At 42.0% G+C, this 22,412-nt stretch overlaps 2 protein-coding genes across 2 annotated transcripts in view; one reads left to right on the top strand and one right to left on the bottom strand.

The window, feature by feature from the left end:
- The first annotated feature begins 2,604 nt into the window (after positions 1-2,604).
- SNRPF (small nuclear ribonucleoprotein polypeptide F) lies at positions 2,605-9,695 on the top strand. The gene is made up of 5 exons (XM_034773498.1): positions 2,605-2,625; positions 7,192-7,584; positions 7,743-7,868; positions 8,663-8,727; positions 9,584-9,695. The coding sequence occupies exons 1-5, from the start codon at positions 2,605-2,607 to the stop codon at positions 9,648-9,650; spliced, it is 672 nt and encodes a 223-aa protein (XP_034629389.1). The 3' UTR covers positions 9,651-9,695.
- A 147-nt stretch (positions 9,696-9,842) lies between these two features.
- The window catches only part of CCDC38 (coiled-coil domain containing 38), a 52,872-nt gene continuing 40,302 nt past the window's right edge, over positions 9,843-22,412 (bottom strand). The window contains exons 12-15 of the mRNA XM_034773132.1: positions 22,000-22,135; positions 20,810-21,015; positions 12,990-13,083; positions 9,843-10,558 (exon numbers count right to left, since the gene is read on the bottom strand). Of these exons, the coding sequence (XP_034629023.1) occupies positions 10,448-10,558; positions 12,990-13,083; positions 20,810-21,015; positions 22,000-22,135 (547 nt within the window). The 3' untranslated portion in view covers positions 9,843-10,447. The remainder of the gene's footprint in view (positions 10,559-12,989; positions 13,084-20,809; positions 21,016-21,999; positions 22,136-22,412) is intronic.

Here is a 22,412-nt window from a genome sequence, read left to right on the forward strand (position 1 = left end):
CTTTCTCACAGCAGTGAGAGCTGAACAGGAACCAGCCCTCTCTGGCTGATATTACAGGGTGATGGTGTGTGAGTGATGTCAGTAAGGGTTTGCACTTGCATAGATAACACAGTATAACGTATTTCTGCATTGAAGTGTCACGGCCATCGGATGTCCTGCTGCTTAATGTGTTTCCTTAGGAACAAAATGTAGGCAGTTGGGTTAGTTTCCCATCCCTGTGCATAGAAATAAAATATCATCCATACACAAGGTTCAAGGGTTGTATTAATCTAAAACAAAAGCTCTTTCCTGATCATTTCCTGTTGAGTATTGGTCTAAATATCCTGGCCTAACGTCAGAGAAAAATGCAAGTTGTTACCAAACCAGGGAAAATACAGAGGACAAAGGGTGAAATTCACCCCGTGCAGGACAGAGCAAGGCCCAAGTAAGAAAACTCTCCAACTCAGAATGATTTTATCCACACAGTAAACAGCAAATTGCTCACTGAGAAAAATGAGTCCATTTCCAGCTCAACCAAGCTATGGAGTACTCAGAACAGTACAACGTAGGACATCATATACAATGATGCATTCTATACTTTCGGACAAACATCTCTTTCCATCAGTGTTTCCATTAACAGCACCACACAAAATGGCAATAGACTCAAAAGTACAGTTAGTGAGACTACTGAAGTGTGGTTTAGTGCTTTGATGATGAGACTGGGAGCCTACCGACACTTCTTCTATGACCATGGACAACTCACCTAATTTTTTTCTGGTTTGGCTTCATCCTCGGTAAAATGGAACTAATAATAATTACCTACCTCTCAGAGGTGTTGTGAGGATTAAATGGGAATGCACCTGATCCTGCACCTAACTCCCAAAACTCTTTTAACAAAGTCAATGGGAGACATGAGTGCTCAGAGTTACGAGCGCTCTCCTGCCAACAAAGCTAACGCCGCTTGCGGGGCTGGAAGTATTTTGTTGGCAAAAGTGCCGACAAAGAGCGTTTACACACACTGGCTTTTAGTGACAAGGTTGAGTCGACACAGCCTTGTCACTAAAAGCTGCGTGGTGTAGACAAGCCCTGAGCGTAGCTGCCCGAGGGAGTAGAACTCAAGTACTCACACACCCAATCCCACCCACCCAACTTTGCAGTGGAAAAGGATCTGTCCCACTGTATGTAGAGAACGAAGCTTTGATCCCTAAGCCCTTTAGCACCCATCAACCCTCAACCAGAGGGTGGGGCTATTCAGGAAGACCAGGGCTTTAAAAAGCCCGCTCCTAAGAGACCAGAGGAGCTAGTGAACAGGAGTGGCTAACAGGAGTTTTGCGAGGGACGTTTCTAGAGAGTGTGTGTAGGGAGGCTACATAAACTTAACATTCCTTAAACTTCTTTAAACTTAAAGCCAAAAACACCCCCTGATAAAAACAACAAAAATAACAAAGGAAAAAGTTTCAGGAGTAAATAGAGAATGCAGACAGAAGTCCAGCAACAGAGTGGGGGCTACCCAGTTTATTGCACCCAATACAGCATGTATGATTATCTGCCCAATGGGCAGGTGGAGTATGTGTGCATTTGGTGCAAGGAGCTCCTGGCCCTCAGAGACTGTGTATGGGCTTTGGAGACCAGGGTGGCTGAGCTGGAGTAGCTAAGGGAGACAGAGAAGTACAAAGATGAGACTTTCCTGGACACAGTAGAACAGTCCCACTCCCGGTCTGACAGCCTCTGTGCTGTTGAAGAGGATGAAAGCCTCGGGGAAGGAGAACATCCAACTGGAGCAGAAGGAAATGATTCCATAGTTGGGACCCTCTGTGACGTTTTTGACATGAACTGTGACCGTATAGATCATTGTTGCAACCAAGGTCCTATAGTTGCATCAAATCTTGTACAAAGGAGGTCAAGAAAGGTGTCTATGGAAAGGTTGTAATTTGCTGGTTATGATTATGCTGTCTGCATGTGTGCATCATTTTTATATTTGAAGTTATTAATATTGGCTATGTACTTGTATCTCAATGTGTTTGATCCTTAGTAGCATCAATGAAGCATTTGGTCAGCTTCTTGAGAAAGGACTATTCTGAGTAAGTACCCAATCAAGAAACACTTAACTGACAATGGACTTTGGGAGATGCCAATCCACATCTGAGATTTCCTGGGAACATTCAAACTAACATGTAAACAATGGCATCGGCCTACAAAAAAGCTGAATCATTCATGGACATGTGACTTGCCCAGGTGGCCACAAACCCCATCTTGTTGCTGTGATTTTGCACAGAAGAACAAAGGGGTTTCTGCCCGCAAGAGAGAATATAAAAGGCTCTGGAAGCCCCTCCATTTTGTCTTCAGCTGACTCAAGAGATGGCCTTTCCACCGAAAAGAGATGCCTGAAAGAAACTAGAACAAAGGTCTGTAACTACGGGGGTGTGAGTGATTGCTGGATCCAGGCCATAAGCCACAATGGAACCAAACTGCTGGCACTAAAATTAAAAAGGTCCTAGAGCAGTTTTTAAACTAAGGTCTGGGGGAAAGCCAACAGGTGCGAAGGCACACGTGGTTTGGACAGAGATATCCCTTAGGGGAGGATCTATAAATGGAGATTCCCTATGTCCTAATAAGGAAAAGAGGATGGGGGATGATAAAATACAGGTAAGGTCTGATGAGAAACAATCAAAAGAGAAAAAAAGTCCCATTCAATTAAATCATGTAATGGCAGACAGCTAATTGATTATATATTATATTGATATAATAGGCATCACAGAAACTTGGTGGAATGGGGTAATCAATGGGACACAGTAATACCAGGGTACAAAATATATTGGAAGGACAGTACAGGTCGTGCTGGTGGGGGAATGACACTACAGAATATGTGAAAAAGTGTAGAATCAAATGAAGTAAAAATCTTAAATGAACCAAACTGTACCCCATAGAATCTCTATCGATATTAAGTCCATGCTTGAATAATAAGAATATAGCAGTATGGATATATTACCAACCACCTGACCAGGATGGTGATAGTGACTGAAATACTCAGGGAGATTAGAGAGGCTATTAAAATAAAAAAAAACTCAATAGTAATGGGGATTTCAACTATCCCCATATTGACTGGGTACATATCACCTCAGGACGGGATACAGAGATAAAGTTTCTTGACACCTTAAATGACTGTTTCTTGGATCAGCTAGTCCTGGAACACACAAGAGAAGAGGCAATTATTGATTTAGTCCTACGTGGAGCACAGGATCAGGTCCAAGAGGTGAATATGGCTGGACCACTTGGTAATAGTGACCATAATATAATTAAATTTAACATCCCTGTGGTCGGGAAAACACCACAGGAGCCCAACACTGTAGCATTTAATTTCAGAAAGGGGAACTACACAAAAATGAGGAGGTTAGTTAAAGAGAAATTAAAAGGTACAGCATCAAAAATAAAATCCCTGCAAGCCCCATGGAAACTTTTTAAAGACACCATAATAGAGGCTCAACTTAAATGTATACCTCAAATTAAAAAACATAGTAAGAGAACCAACCATGTTGTTTAACCACCATGGCTAAACAACAACATAAAAGAAGCAGTGAGAGGCAAAAAGGCCTCCTTTAAAAAGTAGAAGTTAAATCCTAAGGAGGAAAATAGAAAGGAGCATAAACACTGGCAAATGAAGAGTAAACATATAAATAGGAAGGCCAAAAAAGTTTTGAAAAACACTAGCCAAAGACTCAAAGGAATAGCAGAAAAAATGTTTTAAGTACATCAGAAGCAGGAAGCCTGCTAAACAACCAGTGGGGCCACAGGACAATCGAGATGCTAACGGAGCACTCAAGGATGATAAGGCCATTGCGGAGAAACTAAATAAATTCTTTGCATCTGTCTTCACGGTTGAGGATGTGAGGGAGATTCCCAAATCTGAACCATTCTTTTTAGGTGACAAATCTGAGGAACTGTCCCAGAGTGAGGTGTCATTAGAGGAGGTTTTGGAACAAATTGATAAACTAAACAGTAATAAGTCACCAGGACCAGATAGTATTCACTCAAGAATTCTGAAGGAACTCAGATGTGAAATTGCATGACTACTAACTGTCATCTGTAACCTATCATTTAAATCAGCTTCTGTACCAAATGACTGGAGGATAGCTAATGTGACGCCAATAATTAAAAAGGGCTCCAGAGGTGACCCCGGCAATTATAGGCAAGCCTGATTTCAGTACAGGGCAAACTGGTTGATAATTTTATTCTTTACTATAGTTTCAGACACATAGATGAACATAATTTGTTGGGGAATAGTCAACATGATTTTTGTAAAGGGAAATCATGCCTCACCAATCTAATAGAATTCTTTGAGGGGGTCAACAAGCACGTGGACAAGGGGGATCCAGTGGATATAGTGTACTTAGATTTTCAGAAAGCCTTTGACAAGGTCCCTCACCAAAGGCTCTTAAGCAGTCATGAGATAGGAGGGAAGGTTCTCTTGTGGATTGGTAACTGGTTAAGAGATAGGAAATGAAGGGTAGGAATAAATGGTCAGTTTTCAGAATGGAGAGAGGTATAATAGTGGTGTCCCCCAGGGGTCTGTAAGGGGACCAGTCCTATTCAACGTATTCATAATGATATGGAAAATGGGGTAAACAGTGAGGTGGCAAAATTTGCAGATGATACAAAACTACTTATGATAGTTAAGTCCCAGGCAGACTGCGAAGAGCTACAAAGGGATCTCACAAAACTGGATGACTGTGCAACAAAATGGCAGATGAAATTCAATGTTGATAAATGCAAAGTAATGCACATTGGAAAACATAATCCCAACTACACATATAAAATGATGAGCTCTAAATTAACTCTTACCACTCAAGAAAGAGATCTTGGAGTCATTGTGGCTAGTTCTCTGAAAACATCCACTCAATGTGCAGCGGCAGTCAAAAAAGCGAACAGAACATTGGGAATTATTAAAAAAGGGATATATAATAAGACAGAAAATATCATATTGCCTCTATATAAATCCATGGTATGCCCACATCTTGAATACTGTGTGTAGATGTGGTCGCCCCATCTCAAAAAAGATATATTGGACTTGGAAAAGGTTCAGAAAAGGGCAACAAAAATGATTAGGGGTATGGAATGGCTGCTGTATGAGGAGAGATTAGTAAGACTGGGACTTCTTAGCTTGGAAAAAGAGATGACTAAGGGGGGATATGATAGAGGTCTATAAAATCATGACTGGTATGAAGAAAGTAAATAATGAAGTGTTATTTACTCCTTCTCGTAACACCAGAACTAGGGGTTACCAAATGAAATTAATAGGCAGCAGGTTGAAAACAAACAAAAGGAAGTATTTTTTCACATTATGCACAGTCAACCTGTGGAACTCCTTGCCAGAGGATGTTGTGAAGGCCAAGACTATAACAGGGTTCAAAAAAGAACTAGATAAATTCATGAAGGAAAGGTCCATCAATGGCTATTAGCCTGGATGTGCAGGGATGGTGTCCCTAGCCTCTGTTAGCTGGGAGTGGGTGACAGGGGATAAATCACTTGATGATTGCCTGTTCTGTTTGTTCCCTTGGGGGCACCTGGCATTGACCACTGTCGCAGGACAGAATGCTGGGTTTGATGGACCTTTGGTCTGACCCAATATGGTCGTTCTTATTGCTGTGGCCTCAGAGAAGGGCACATGATTTGGCCCATTAATAATTTAATCATCGGAAGTACTATTTCTTTGAACAGTATGGAGACAGAAGGAATTTGCCAATTATTTGGAGGATATAAATACATAGGAGTGGACACTGCTTGGAAGTATAGTTGTTTACTGAATATACACATTTTACACACAGAGTTGAATATATTGAACATTAAGCAGGAAAAAAAATCATACATACTGTGTACAGTAGCCTCAGTTTCAAAAGGACCGGAAATTCTTGTCTGGTCAACTCCTGCTATGAGACTGCAATGCTAACACATGGATTACTAAATGTTAGAAAGACAATATTTATTAGGGCTTAAGAGAGTTAGGAGTTATAACTACAGCAACCCAGCTAAAGTTCATTAAGTGTAAGCAAGTCAGGAAGGGCATTCTGGGCATTCTATTGCCAAGAGAAGTAGTAGTAGTCCTATTGCTTGAGGTTTAAAACTATACTGCAGCTTCCAATCATGCACTGGCAGGGACATAGACTAGATGAGCTAAGTGGTTTTTTCCAGTTTTAGTTTTGATAATTCCATGTCCATATTAATTAAAATATCCTACCCTATACACTACTCTTTTAAAAAGAAATCCAGTTCACTATGCTTTGCTCCACTTCAACATATTGCAAGAAACACAGAACTGGAAAAAGCTGGCTTTATATGACAAGAGAGCATAACAGAGTTTCTTACCAGGCTCCAACATATACCTCTAGACAGGCCTAATGCAGGCTAAGCACTGCCACCTTGTGGATAAATATATACACTCACACTACATTCATTTCTGGGAGGAGACTGAATCTGATTTGCAGATTTGTAACCCTATTGTTGCCAGTAAAAAGAACAGGAGTACTTGTGGCACCTTAGAGACTAACAAATTTATTTGAGCATAAGCTTTTGTGGGCTACAGCCCACTTCATTGGATGCATAGAATGGAACATATGGTATGGAGATATATATACACATACAGAGAACATGAAAAGGTGGGAGTTGCCCTACCAACTCTAAGAGGCTAACTAATTAAGATGAGCAATGATTCCCAGGTTATTACAGAGACAATGGGGGTGAGGGAATATCTTTTACTGCCTGGATCAACTTCAACTGGTGAATCGGATGTCTTCCAGAAAAATAAAAAATTAAGTTCTAAGAAGGTGGCAACGACCCCTTTAGCCCCAATCCTGCAATGAGCTTTTGTTTTTTAAAAACATTTTTTTACTCAAATTTAACAGGTTCATTCTCAGCTCAGGAATGAATTGATCATGTATTTGGAAATATTTGTAGGCCAAACGGCTGAGTAGTTTTCAAAAACGAAGAGAGCAAAATAAATTCCTTAAAGTTTGTGAGGCACTTGGCTGCTCTGGCCATGGGGGAACTGGAGACATAATGGGGCATGGGGAAGTCTATGAATTAAATAATCAAATTCACAGCATTGCACGGCGCAGTTCTGCGCCCTGGGTCAGGCCAGGGCAAGTAGTTTGCACGGAAAGGCCCTGACCCTGCAATGGGCTCCACGTGCTTTGGCTCCTCCCTGGACCTTGGGGACAGTCTGTCTCCCCCGCCACCGTCATAAAACCGCTAAGAAAGCGCAAGTTCAAATTCCAACACACACAAAATTACGGTACGGAACCAGCTGCTACAGGTCGCCCTAACGCAGGGGACAGGGCGTGGCCTTCAACGCTTCCGTCTCCACTAGAGCCGCGTCATCGCCTCCGGTCCCTCCACTCAGCGCCCGGCTTTTCCGTTCGCGCGCTAGCCCCCGTGCCCAATGGGACTCAGGCTTTCGTGGGCAGGGAAAAGGCGAAAGGTCAGGGCGCCCTCCCGGAAGTGGAGGCACGGACGTCACTTCCTGCTTTTCTTTTAGACTCCAGCGGGCACACGTGCGGCCCTGCGAGTAATTTTTGGTTTTACCGCTGCCTTGTGCCAGGCCGCGTTACCATGGTGAGGGGGGCGCTGCTGCGAGGGGGAGGGTTGGGGGTGTTAACGGGGGCGCCCTGGGGCGGGGGAGGTGAGGGGTGGTAGGTAACGGGGTTGGGGGCTGTTCGGGAGCCGGGCCCCTCGCCCTGACCCCGCTGTTGTGGTGACGTTGCGCCCCGCAGAGCTTGCCCCTGAACCCCAAGCCCTTCCTGAACGGGCTGACGGGGAAGCCGGTGATGGTGAAGCTGAAGTGGGGGATGGAGTACAAGGGCTACCTGGTGTCTGTCGACGGCTACATGAACATGCAGGTCAGTGGGAGTCGGGACGCGGCCGCCCCCGGGAGGCCCCAAGGGCTGCGGGGTGGGGTGGGGGGCAGTTCAGGAGGGACTGGGGGCCCCAGAGCGGGTGGGGGGAGGGTCAAAGCTGGGTGTGTATCAGGGTTCAGAGGGGACCCAGAGGTGGGTGTGGGGGGTCTGTGTGTCATGGTTGTTCAGAGGGGATGGGGGTCCCACAGGTGGTGGGCGGGACAGGGTTATTCAGGGGAGCTCATAACGGGGGAGTGACTTGCCTGGTATCAAATAAGTCATCTGACAGGTAGGCAGGCAGCCCACTGCTCCTGCTCTTGCTTAGCCCTGTGCGGAGCTACCCACTCCTGCAGTGCAAGGGAGCAGCAGCCTTGTCCAAGATGAAGGTAAGATTGGATTGAGAACTGATTAAAAAGGCTATACAAGAGCTGATTATTATTAGTAGTAGGAGTAATTACTGCTTTGATGCCTGATGGCAAACATATGTTTGTTTTTAATTTCCTCAAAAGTACACTTACAGGAAGTTTAAAAGCAATAGTTCTAAAGCAATAGACAATACTTGGCTATATATTACACACTTCTGGTCAAAATCTTAAATGAAAAGTGAAACATAATAAGCTACATGCATAAGAAAATGAAGCACTCTAATGAGGTACAAGTTACTATTGAACAGACCCAGTCTCCAAAAGGGCCCATTAACCCTTGTAGAGTGACTTTAGCCTTACAATAGTTTACTGATTGCTGGCTGAGAATTTTCTTCAAACAGTTGTGCTAATATTTTCTTCCTTTTATAAAAGCTTGCAAACACAGAAGAATACATAGATGGTGCATTGTCAGGACACCTTGGTGAAGTTTTGATAAGGTAATTATCAAATTAGAGTATTTCATAAGCTACAAATGTATTATGTCTGCTATGTAAATGGACATAACTGTTCAACTCCTAATGCTCAGCCTATAACAATCTGAAAACTTGCAATGTTAAAGACATTAATTGTAGTATCCATTTCTATGCTAAACGGTTCCAGACAACACTTTGTTAATATCGTTTTTAGTGTAACCCTTTATTGGGGGAGGAGGAAAGTAACACTAAAATACACAAATGTTTCATAATTTCTACTTTTGTAATGATGTCTTTCATTAGTTTTTCTGGATTCTTACTGGATATGTATATGAATCTCTTGTCAATAGCTGAGGAAAATCTCATGCCTATTCAGGAAGTTAAATAGGCACTGAACAGCTTCACAGAAATGAAGGGTCTCTAAATAGGGAGAGGTATCAGCAGGTGGCAGAGACCTCAATATGTGTGTGTATGAGGGGGAGGAATTTCAACAGAGGACTAATAAACTATTACATATATATTAAGGCCCGGCTCCTGCAAACACTGATGTGCTTGAAGTTAAGCATGGGCATAAGTTTATAGGATATGGGCCTAAAAATAAATTAGTCCAGTGTACAGTGAATGTTATTCTTTTAGTAACTTATTTTCTCTGTCATAATGGACAGCTACAAAATGAACCATCTGAAAAGCCCTTAGACTGTGGGATCATCATCAATATATGTTAATTGGTTGGCCTGATAAACTTGATGTTTGGAGGTTTTTTAAGTAGTTGGTCCAAGTTGTATTTGGAAAACACGTAACTTAGTTAAAAGCTAGTGTTCATCTGGGGAAAATCAACAAAAATGTTTAAAATTAAGAGAACTTCTGGTTTTATTTACAGATGTAACAACGTCCTGTACATCAGAGGAGTAGAAGAAGAAGAAGAAGATGGAGAAATGAGAGAATAAGTTTGTATATTTCTGGAAAATAAAGATCAGTTTTTCACAACTTTTGTTAAGGAGTCAAGTTTTACTGTACACATTTCTATAAAATTCATAACTTGTTTGTTTAGTGTATTATCGTACAGAGGGAAACTTTGAACTATATAAACCCATTTAATTTAAAGTCAAACTTTTTAAGGGTTGTTGCAAGATTAATGCTAGAGGAAATCTTTCAGTCTGAAACTGAAATAAGATTACATAGTTGATGGGATGAAATGACATTTAAAATACTAATATGTATTACTATTATTATTTATTCTATTCTTAAAGGTGAACTCTTGCATCTAAGTGGCTTCCCATGGTAAACTTTATCTTTAAAGTTGTGCATATCAACAGGATTGTGGCATATCATTTTATGTAACAAAGGGTGTCCTATCTCTTTCATTGCACTGCAGTCATATTATAGAGCAGCTCAAAAGTCCATGAGGATTTTTTTTACTGTTGCAAACAGTGGTCTTTCTAAGCTGACTACACTGGAGTGTACTGAAGGAATTGTGGGAATGGCATTTTTCTCTGCTGATAAGGGTAATAGGTGTAACAGAATGATCAGTGAAGACATTCTGGGCTTTTTCACATCTGATGTACAAAGTAGGTTTACTACTTACACTAAGGATCCCTGCATGTTAGAGATAACTCCTCTTTGTTTGTAAGTTCTGTTAAACTACAGTACAGAATATTAATCTTTTGCTCTAGATGAACTAAGTAGGAAGATAGACCTACAACACTGTAACACCACCTTTAAGAAGGTACAACTACTTTTAAACTCAAGTGAAAAATAATATGTCGTCTTGCATTTTTGTGTTGATCTCTTTCAGGCACACCTCCTCCCGTCTAATCTCTGGAGGCTGTGAGCGAAATACCAGTTTTCTTCCCATCTGAAATGTTGGAAAAGGAAAATGTTGAACACAAACGTATACATCTATGGAGACTCATATTTTTATCATAAATTCTATTAATAGACTATATAGGGCTGCATTGTGAAATACTTCCACAGCTCCGTGTTGGGTGTGGAGTTGCATTATGCCCCAATGATTCCAAGAATCATTTTGCCCTGAAGTAGTCAAAGCCTCCTGAAGTTTGGCTGCTGTATTACCTATAGAGAAAATATGGCCTCAGTGGCTGGATGGTGACACAATGGAGATAATCCTCAGCTTTTGTACATTTGCATAGTTCCATTGAAGTCAATGGAGCTATGACAATTTACAGCAGGTGAGGTTCTCTCCCTAGGTGTCCTGACTATGCATAGGTCTGGCACAGCATAGCCTTAGTCTGGTTTATAATATGCAGATTCTTGCTTAAGAATATAACTAGACTTAAAAATTTAAAAAGAATAAAACTGTTAGTTGATGGTTGGGGTTTCGTTTATTTAAAAAAAAAAAAAAAAAAGTCCTCAGCCCAGATGCACATCTGGGCTGAAGTTCACAGCTGCTTTGCTGTTATCACAGCTAAAGACCATAACCCTTCTGAGGCTGTGATGGTACATTACATCTAAGAGTGTAAACCCCTATGGATTTAGTTCAGAATCGCAAAGTACAAACCAGAACTAAACTGCTGGGGGTGTTAGTGGAGTATGAACAAGAATTAGTAGAGGAGAGAAGGGTCTGTGAATGCACAGACTGTCAGAAACTGGAGCACATAACAAGCTATAAGCACCAGCTAGTTGCACGGGAATGAGAATCTTGAGTGGCTTAGTGCTGGGAGGGCTCCTTCCCGTGGCACTTACTACCTTATCTTTGATAGGGCAGTATGCTGCCTTTTATTCTACCATTTACATATGCATTAATGATCATTTCCTAGCATGGGTCCCAGCCTGAGGCTATGGAAAGGCTTCCTTTTCCCACTCTGGAAGAATCGCCTCCCAATTCTAGTTTGTCAGCAGGCCTGACAGTACTGCTGTTACCAAGATTAGAGATCGAGAACAGAGAGAAATTGGAAACTACCACCGTCACTTTTCAAAACTTGTATTAATCTACACTCTAAAAGACTAAAAACACCCAGCTTTAACTATCATATGTCTAAAAGTTTTACCTACTTTTATTATATGCCACCTAAAACAACTCACTGAAACATTAGAAATTACCTGTTCTTCAGTTTACTCTAATAACTTGCACTGCTTCTGTCATAATCAATTAAGGCTGGATCTTACCAACACACGCATCATTTTACCTGTGGGAGTTACCCATGTACACCAGCATTTGCAGTACCTTAGTTTGCCCGTGAAACTCATTTTTCAAAATAGAAAAACATGCCTGCAATACCCCAGCATAAGTCGAGCACTCACAGCTATTACATCTGCCTAATTTAAAAAACAAGACTATGCTTCAAATTGTGTCCCTCTGAGGCTGAGATAAAATCAGACAATCTGGAAACTGCCCAGGTTTTTACATATTAATAGAGGGTCACATTAAATTCTCACACAACCCTGACAATGGGACACTGTAAAACAAAGTGAAAATTAATTACTTATATAATCTTAGATGTGTAATTAGTATTACTGCATTTGCTTCATTATATAATTAAGATGTATCTTAATATATACAGTCAGGGAAGAAATAAGGTTGGGGTGATAATGTTCACTCAGTTTTCTGATTTTACACTGTTTTTTGACTGTAAATGACCAGATGCACAACTCATTCTACATTTACAGGCCTACTCAGTTTGAGTAATGATGCTAGCAGAATGCAGAGTAGTACTAGCATCCAGAAACTATTAACAAGATAGTATTGTACATTTTATATATTGCAGTTGAGGCCATGGAAACAGTTCAAGTATCACCCTCTTGAAATGTGAATTCTCTCCTGATTTCTAACTGCTAATGATGTGACCTCTTAATTAAATAAAAGGACCTTGAACTGGATTATACCTTAAATTTCCCTCAACCACTTTCAAGTACTACTTTACTGAAATATTCAATTAGTTACTATTCAAAATAAGGGCTAGATATTTTCAGTTAATCCACTAATTGGCTGCTTGCATATTTTAGTGCTTTATAATTGAGTTTTCACCAAATACTAGTTAGCGCTTATTCAAAAAGGCCTGTCTGATGTCAAATAAAAAATGACAGTGGATTAACTATTTTTAGTGATCTACTACTACTGCAAATTTTGTAAATTTATTTAAGAATAGGCTAATGATCAGTGGTGTTTTATGTTTTAGTCATAACTACATGCAAATTTCTCTCCTGCATAGGAAAAGTAAAGCTAATCCTAATATTTAACTTTAAAAGTGCTATAAAGGGACAGGATTTTTATTAAGAAAAATACACATGGTCTCAGACTTTTCAGAAAAAATAAACTAAATGCAAACCTTCTTCTTTGGTGCTGCAGTTGCTCTTTTCAGAGAACACTGCAGTCGTTCTTCCTGAAGTTTTGTTTCTTGTTTCTTTTTTTCTTCACGTAACCTGCAATGGCGAAAAATGAAATTTGCTAGTGACTCATAAGGTATTAATAGGAACAAAAAGGTCTGAAACTGTAACACAAACTCTTTTTGCTTCTTTAAATTTAATTTTGGAGGCAACAATCAGTAGTTTTGAAACAGTAGTTAATTATCTTGGTTCAAGGAAGGTGTTTTCCTGAACTACCAGCAAAATGACTAAGGAGAATGAAGTGGGGCAGGCTTGCAGATTAGAATTTTTTTAAAATAATCTGGGATCCGATATAGCTTCTTGTTTTTTTACTAGAGTAATATTACTGTTTCAGATACCACATGGGATTAGCTGTCCAGGAATTTGATGGAAGCAAAGCTTATTTCTTATAAAAGGGCATCATGTCTAACTTGCAGAGCAGCGGAGAAGCAAAGGGTACCATGATGTTATTTCCACATAAGGCAGTCGTTGCCTTTAAAATTTTTTTTCTCTTTAAGACTTTTTTTTTTTTTTTAAACCATACCCTCTTGTGCTGTGATTACATCATCTCTCACAAGCTATGTGATGTTGGTCCTAATCAGCACTCAGATGGGACACTTCTAAACAACAACTGCATGACATAGAAAGTGTTTTGACAGGATGAGACACTCCTTTCTCTCCATCTAAATTGAACTAATGCCACAGACTGGTGAGAAGGGGTATTGTGCTGCTGGAATTGCTGCTTTTGGAGACATAATGCATGACCACAAACCGTGAGGACCTTAACATTCTCATGGGACTTTTTTGCAAAACAGAAATTAGCCAAACACTGACCTGTCCAAATCCGAGCCTGGGTAATCACACTGACATTTCAAAAGGAACTTAAGTATTGCACTGTTCGATAGCTGCCATATTCTACCCCAGAAATGACTATACATGTGTATAACTAATAGGTTCCAAATACTTTAGGAACTATTGCTGAAATCATTTTATCTGCTTCTAGGATGGAACATGGTCACAGTTTCACAGGGCACAGTGACATTATTTAGGTTAAAACAGGAAGCAAATACTAACATATCCTCTTGAAACTGCAAGGTATGTCGGAAGGGGATGGGAAGGCAGGAGGCAGATACAATATAGTTACCCAAATTGGGCTTTGGTCAGAACTAGCTAACTTTCTTTCATCTCTTCAAAAAGGGCTACAAAATCTTAATGCGTGTGCTCAGGTGTGGGGTTTTATGTCTTCTCTGAAAGATGGCACATCCATCCAAAAGTACAATCTGTCCCTTCACATCATGCTGGGGTATTAGTTTAGTAATGACTCAGAATAAAGAATGGCCTTCCAGCTACATTACTCTCCTTTTTTTTCCAGGCATACTCTTTTGATGTTGTGCGCTTTATTTATTCTTTTCTGTGGTGGGTGTACAGTAGACTGCAAACTGTAACTTACCAAATGTACGATATTAGGAGAAAACAAAGAGGCTTTACAAAATTCTGGTCACTAATGTAGCTAATGCACAAAAAGTTTTGTATACAGTACTATTTAAGTATCTCATATGCTGATAAATCCCATAAGGGGGCAGTACAGTACAACTATTCACTATATTAGACATCACACCATACTGTTAATGCAAAAGTGTCACTTAAAAACAAAATGGTGACTTTGCAACAATGTAGTGGAATCCTTAATTATTGCTAAAACAAACAAACCCATGAACTCAAGTTTACTCACTTCACAACAGGCTGCCATGTAGAGAATCAAAGCTCTAGCCCCACATTTAAGCTCTGATCCTGCAAACCCCTATGCATGTCCTATGAAGTTCTTAAATTACCAGGAATGATCATGCAACCTCTCTCCTCAAAAGAGCAAAACAACTTTTGAAAGAATTGAAACCACTCGAAAAAATTATCACAGTAAGAAAATGAGCTACTGGAGGTAAACTACCTGCATTACATCAGATACATTTGTTCTGAACTTTCATACAAATCTCCTTAAATTTGTAATAATTTTTTGGTGACCAAACGTGGTTGTCAAGGCAGGAACATAATATGCCTGCCAGGTCTTTTATCTCTGTTTTTGCTGGGTAATTTAACACAAGGACAAAGCTCGCTGTAACTGCCTTGACATTTATTTAACTTTGGAATTCAGCTAAAACAGATGCCAGTTTCTTTTCCCAGATAGCATGGCATCTTGTGGTGTCACACAATAGCAGTAGCTTTATTAATTGTCATATTATCTATGCTCCCACATCCCAAGTCAATGCAATTAGCACTGCTGTGATTGCTACACAAACACTATGTCTTGTTCTGGTGTCCACATTTGAAGAAGGATGTTGAAAAATTGGAGAAGGCTCAGAGAAGAGCCCTGAGAATGCTTAAAGGATTAAAAATCATGCCTTACATTACAGAAATAGACTCAAGGAACTCAATCTATTTAGCTTAACAAAGAGAAGGTTAAGGGGTGATTTGATTACAATCTATATGTACCTGAATGGAAAACAAATAGTTAATAATGGGCTCTTCAGTCTAGCAGAGAAAGGTATAACATGATCCGAGGGCTGGAAGTTGAAGCTAGACAAATGCAGACTGGAAATAAGATGTGCATTTTTAACAATGAGATTTACCATTGGAACAACTTACCAAGGGGTCATGGTGGAATCTCTCACTGATCATTTTAAAATCAAGATTGGATGTTTTTCTAAAAGATCTGCTCTAGGAATTATTTTGGGGAAGATCTATGGCCTGTGTCATAGGAGGTCAGACTAGATTATGACAATGGTCCCTTCCGGGCTTGAAATCTATGTAGCTAGTTTCTCAACAAAATGGGACTACTCGTGTGTGTGTTGGCAGAATCAGCAGGGCCTTAGTCCCTTGCTTCTGTGAAAGTAATACAGCAAAGGTAACATGCTCAGCCCCTCTCATCAGGAAAAGAATCTCTGCCTTTCAAAGTCAGTTCTCCTGCTGATTCATGGCAAGGAGCATATCTCCTCTGAATCCCTTCCTCTTGGGCTGAGAGGTCTGATGCATGCTAAAGGTAGAAATAGCATTTGTCTTCTGCTAGAAGAAAATTTAGTGCACCAGGGACTCTATGGCAGTGTAGAACAAGTGGGAGCGTTGGGACTTGAAGGACACTTCCAGCTGCAAAGAAAAATCTGCTGTTATTTGGAAAAGCCAAACTGTGTTTTGATGTGTGATGTTTTGAACATGGTTGACACTCCCTAATTTTAAATGGGCTGTTGGTGTTCCAGAATAGACATCCGGTGCCAGACAGCTGGGGAGTAGCCGTATCTCCGCTTTGTTGTTTTTGTAATAGATCATCTAAAAGCAACTCATAGTCCTGAAACATTTAAATGTGACCTTGTTTCAACAGATACATCTGGTGTATTGACAGAAAATAAAAACCTTTTAGCTACTTGTATTTTTATTGTAATATTCATACAAAAATGTCAACTATGATATTCCAATATACCACAGTATAAATATTTAACTCATGATTTCACTTCCCTAACATAAAACAAAAGCATTTTTATCATATAACAAAAAAAGTGTAGATCTGTTACTGCACCAAAAGTAGAAAAAATAATTCCAGAAATACTTAGAACATAAAAATATAATTGGGGCCTTTTATGAGATCAGTGTTGTATTAAAATAAATATTTCTGAGGGGCTTTGTACATTAAACGATTTATTTTATGGTTTTTAAAAAACACACGTGTGATATCACATTAAATGAACTGTTTTTCTGACCTGTGGTAAACTCAGCTTTGAAATATAGAAGGCAGCATTTGGCAAGATGTTTGCTCCCCTGAGAACTCCAACTCGATACTATCTCACTGGCATTATTAGCATATCACACGCTGTCCCCCTAACTCTATTCGTTTAAAAAACAAGTAACAGGAAAAACAGGAAGAAAAAATTGCCCAATCCATTTGTTTCCATTGGCGCATAGCTGTACAAATATAATACCTCCAGATAACTAATAGCAGGCTATTGAGGACCAACCAGGCACTCCCACGTACAATGGGGCAAAAAGTTGAACTATAGTGCATTGTTAACGACTATAACCTGATGGTGTTCCTCTGTTACATGATCACTATAACACATGGGTTAGGGTCTGCTCCCTACTCTGATTGACTTCAATGGAGCAGGATCAAGCCCTTAGTGACTTCCCTGGTTGTTTCTCTCTATTGTTCTAGAACTAGGTTGCCCATCAAGTCATACATTTTTGTCCATTTAATAAAAGTAAAAACATCTCAGTTTGCTAAACCCAATAGATTACACATCCACTGGTTGACATTAGACACCATACAAGTCCTTCATATCCTATGATCAGAGGTGGATTAAGGTTTCTGGGGGCCCTGGGCCAGAGCAAGTGTGGGGCCCCTCCCCACCTCTTCTGTCTGTGGTCCTGCCCCTGTTCTGCCCCTTCTGCCTGTGGCCCCACCCACAGCCCCACCCCTTTCTGACTTCTCCCCGGGACCCAGCCCCTGTTTCACCCAAGGCCCTGTTTCTCCCATTCCACCCATCCCACAACCTGTTTGCTCTTTTCTGCCCTCCCACCACTGCACCCCAAGACCGGAGAAACTCTGTCCTCATGCCATGGCCCCAGGGCCATAGCAGGGAGTGAGAGCCCCTCCAGTCCCAGGGCCGCAGCAGGGGTGCAGGTGCTGGGGCGTCCCCTGCCACCCTCCACACTTCTGCAGGGGACCAGGGTTGGGGCACTGGGGCTTCTCCTGCCCCGCCCACCTGGCGCTTCTGCCAGAGAGTGGGTTCGGGCACGGGGGCTTCGCTTGCTACCCTGCGGCTTCTGCCGGGGAGGTCAGGGGGGCTTCCCCTGCCCCATCCACAGGCAGCAGAAGCAGGGAGGGCCCTAGTTGGCTGGGGCCCCTGGGCCCAGGCCCTGTGGCTAATCTGCCACTGCCCATGCTGTGCTTCTCAGAATGTTGGCTTTATTTATGTCTGAAGGTGCTGTCATCTGCCTTGTGCTTAGGGTGGCACTTTCTAAGGGGCAGCACTCCGGCTCCTTTTTTTTTTTTCCGCTTGGGACGCAAAAAGCCGGGAGGCGGCCCTGAGCGGAGGTGAGCTGTGGTGGTGGAGGGTGCGGGGAGGGCCGCAGGAAGTAACCCGGGGGGGAGGGGGGGAGCAGAAGAACCGCCTCCCCCCCAGCTCACCTCCGCTCCACTGCCGCCTGCTCCCCCGAGCGCGCAGCTACTCCGCTTCTCCCCCCTCCCTCCCAGGCTTACCGCGTGAATCAGCTGTTTTGCAGCAAGCCTGGGAGGGAGGGGTAGGAGGGGAAATGCGGCTTTCCCAGGGGAGGAGGCAGGGCCTGCCATTTGGGGAAGGGGTTGGAATGGGGTGGGGGGGCACGGGAAATTTTTTTTGCTTGGGGCGGCAAAAAACTTGGAGCCCTGAGCAGGAAGGACTGAAGGGAGCAGCCAGAGAGAGCTGGAGGAGGAAATCGGAACATTTATTCCTATTATGTAAAGGAGAACTAAGGATGAATCAACTGAGAACTTACAATTTGGCATAATATGATGCTCCTAATAGGATGAAGTTCCTGTTTAAAAGGGGGGGAGACTGGAAAACAGATTGTGACTCTCAGAATCACAGTCTGCTTCCCAGGCTGCTTCATGGGCAGCAAAACAATAACCTTTACCTAGCATCTTTCCTCCAGCATGCCAGTGTAGCTATCCTAGCCAGTGCCTTGAGAGATGACGGGTGGGACTGAGCCCACTCCTCACCCACCTGCACAGGGGTGGGATATAGCAGCTCTGCAGAGACTGTCCTCTTCTCCATGCTGCAATCTGGGAGCAAGCACCACAGACAGAGGCCTATTGTATACTAGAAAACTAGTTGGGTTTAACTACATCAGTCAGGGGTGTGAAAATTCCACACCCCCTGAGCGGCGTAGTTAAGCCGACCTAATTCTCCATGTAGACAGCACTAGGTAGACAAAAGAATTCTTCCATCAAGCTAGCTACCCCCTCTCGGGGAGGAGGAATACCTATGCTGACAGAAGGAGCCCTCCTGTCTGTGTAGGTAGTGTCTACACTGAAACGCTACAGTGACATCTTATGCCCCCTTACTCCCTTGCAGCACCAGGCAAGAGAGGCCACGATTTCGAACTACAGAAGCCATAGGCACCGACTACCTGGGTGCGCTGGAGCACCCATGGGGAAAAAAATGGAGGGTGCTAAGCACTCACTGGCAGCCCCCCATCCAGCGCCGTATTATTGCCTAGGCCGACAAGGCCTAGGCCTAGGGCAGCAAATTTTCAGGGGTGGAAGCTCCCTTCCGCGCCTCGCCCCTCTGCTCCAGCTCAACTCCGCCTCCTCTGCAAGTGCGCCGCGGTGTCCTGTTTCTCTCCCCTCCCAGCGCTTGCGCCGCGAAACAGCTGTTTCACGGGGCAGGGAGGGAGGGGGGAGGAGGGGGAACGCCACGCGCTGGGGGAAGAGGTGGGGCCAGGGGCGGGGATTTGGGGAAGGGATCCAATAGGGGAAGGGAGGGGACGGAGTTGGGGTGGGGACTTTGGGGAGGGGGTTGGAATGGGGGCAGGGAAAGGGTGGAGTCGGGGCGGGGCCAGGGCGGCAATTATTTCCCGGCCTAGGGGCGGCAAAATTATTAATCCGCCACTGCCCCCATCAGCTCTCCCCTCCCCCTAGTGTTTGCCTCCCACCAGCAGGCTCTGCTGATCAGTACCTCCCGCTCCCTCCCTGCGCCTCCCGCGATCAGCTGTTTTGCAGCATGCAGGAGGCTTTGGGAGGGAGGGGGAGGAGCAAGGGTACGGCATGCAGGGGGGAGGAAGAGGAAAGAGCTGAGACGGGGGTGGGGCCTTGGAGGAAGGGGTGGAGTGGGGGCAGGGCTTGGGGCAGAGCTGGGGGTGAAGCACCCCCGGACACATTAGAAAGTTGGCACCTATGAGAGAAGCAGATTCATTACCAATTTGGAAATAAAATCATAATATATGGATTAACAACAAAAGAAAGAGTGTAGTGGTTACCTACAGATAGATCAGCTTTTAAACTTTTCAAAGTTTTGGGGAAGATTTTCAAAATCACTCAGCATTGGCCTAGGGGAAATTTTAGCACTGATTTCTATGGGAGTTAGGGCAACACTGAGTGTTTTTGAAAATCCCATCCCCAGTTATGAATGCTGGTCTTTTTCCTTATAGTAGTTTTTCTGAGTGCAGTGAGAAATCGACCATTGCTAAAATTTATTGATTATAACCAAGCCTAGGGACGATATATTGTATTACTGAGGGAAACACAATTCAGTGCTTGGAAGCATCTCACAGGCCTTGTTTTCACTACAAAATAAATGCATGTTCTTAACTCAAGGTAAAATGCTAGTGAATACAAAACAACTTATAGAATGGGGAGCCTAGTCTTTAAATCAACTTGCTAATGCATGTGAAAACTACCAACTGCCTTGTTTTCACTACAGTTTTACCTCAAGTTAAGAACCTGCCTTTTTGGGTGGGAGTAGTGAAAACTAGGCTCTAGATGTCTGATGCTGAACACACCAAAGGGCACTAGGAAGGCATGTGCAGTTATTTTACTATCTTAAGTACAAAACATTATGCTGCCCCTAATGTGATGCTATGTAGGTAAACATCTAATTTATGCACATCCAAAATATACAGACACATTTGTTGTCAGAACTTCCACATTTTGCAAGATTAAGACCAATATTGTTAGTTAAATGCTCTAAGCCCACAAAGATTGTTCAGAATACAAATCAGGAAAGAGCTTGCTCATTTTATACATATTGAACATTCACTTTACCTTTGTCTTCTTTCTTTCATCTTACTTTTCTCAATTGCTTCAATATTTTCTTTTGGAACTGACTCCAACAATTCACACAGTTCTTCAATTCGATTCTCTATTCTCCTCAACATCTGAATGGAGTTAATGCTTGATGTGTCTACTTCTCCAACACTAACTCTGTACACTTCTGCAACCTTTTTAGTAAGTGAATGTAGCATTTTGTCCTTAGATTAAACACAAACAAATCTGTAAGAGCCTATAAAATATTGCACAATTGATATTTGAATATAATAGCATTTCTGTAAATGCCTTGAAAGCAGCAGACAATATACACGTGTATTTACTATCAATCTGACAGTCACATGTGATCACATCAATAAGAGGACGACTTTTGCGTTATGTGAATGATGAAAAAACAGAAGCATTTTAACCTTATGAAAAACAACAAATACGCAGCCATGGAATTCAAAGAAATTCCACCTTAGCGTTTTGGTGATAAATACCTCACCCTTTCCTGAGCTACGGCCCTAATTCAGCAAAGTACTTATGTACATGCATACGTGTATGTCAATGGGACTTCTCACATGCTTACAGCTGGGCACATGTTTAAGTCCCTGGCTGAACTGTGGCCCCAAAGGGGCAGCCCAGGGATCACCTGCAGTAGCTATACTGAGGTAAACTACGATTTATCCTGTTTACACTAGGATTTTATAACGTGTTATCTGTCAGATGAAATCTACCTCATTACAAACAGTTGTAATTGCACAATTGCATAAAATGTATGTTACATTCATCTATCTTTGTGCTCAAATACTTGAAGTACGTAGTTTAAGGGAAAAAAATATAGTCTCAGATTATCCCTTTCCCCCCACAATGTTACCTAGTCAGATTTACTGTACCATAGCTAGAAAGAAAAAATTGCTGACTTCTACATCAGCAACTTGAATAGCTGCAGATAGTAAATGAAGTAATAATAATCATGAAGTATTAGACACTGCACAACTGATGCTGTTATCTAAACAGGAACAGATTAGGAGAGAGGGGAGGAACCACATGGAATACTTTATGCTACTATTTATTTCAAGGCATAAGAAAATCCTCATTTCAGCACTTCTTCTTTTTCCTCTGTGATAAGAATAAGATTTTTTTAAAGATGTAATTGCAAAATTTGTTCTCTTGATATAAAACGTGTTTTGCAAAAGAATTACCTGGATTTCTGGATTAAACTCTCCAAAAGAAAACATTTTAGCTCTTAGTGCCAAATCTGTGCGTTTTTCCTCTTCACTGATGCAGGCAGCTTTAAGAATTTCTTTATGTCCTACAACAACACTTACTTTTTCATCTCTGTGGGGAAAAAGAGATCTAGATTTTAGTCATATATTCTGTGGATTCATTTTGTTGTGCAGTAACTACCACTCAGCAGTTTAAAATGTTCTTTTTAGACAACTGCTAACATTGCCGGCCCACAACATTTTGGCACCTGAGGCGGGGAGCTCAAATGACACCCCCGTGCCCCCTTGCTTGGGCCAAAACTTTGAAAGGTCTCAATTCTGCCTTCTTCCTGTTCTACTCTTCTCATGGTACTGCTCTGATACCTACCCCAATAAAGGAGAACTAACAA

Source organism: Trachemys scripta, chromosome 1 (assembly GCF_013100865.1).
Source record: "Trachemys scripta elegans isolate TJP31775 chromosome 1, CAS_Tse_1.0, whole genome shotgun sequence".
Taxonomy (NCBI): domain Eukaryota; kingdom Metazoa; phylum Chordata; order Testudines; family Emydidae; genus Trachemys; species Trachemys scripta.

Bases quoted from the DNA above. Each gene is read 5' to 3' on its own strand.
- SNRPF (XM_034773498.1), top strand. From the start codon at position 2,605: ATGGGGGATGATAAAATACAG. The intron at 7,585-7,742 runs GTGAGGGGGGCG...TGCGCCCCGCAG, and splicing joins TGCCAGGCCGCGTTACCATG to AGCTTGCCCCTGAACCCCAA. The intron at 8,728-9,583 runs GTAATTATCAAA...TTTTATTTACAG, and splicing joins CTTGGTGAAGTTTTGATAAG to ATGTAACAACGTCCTGTACA.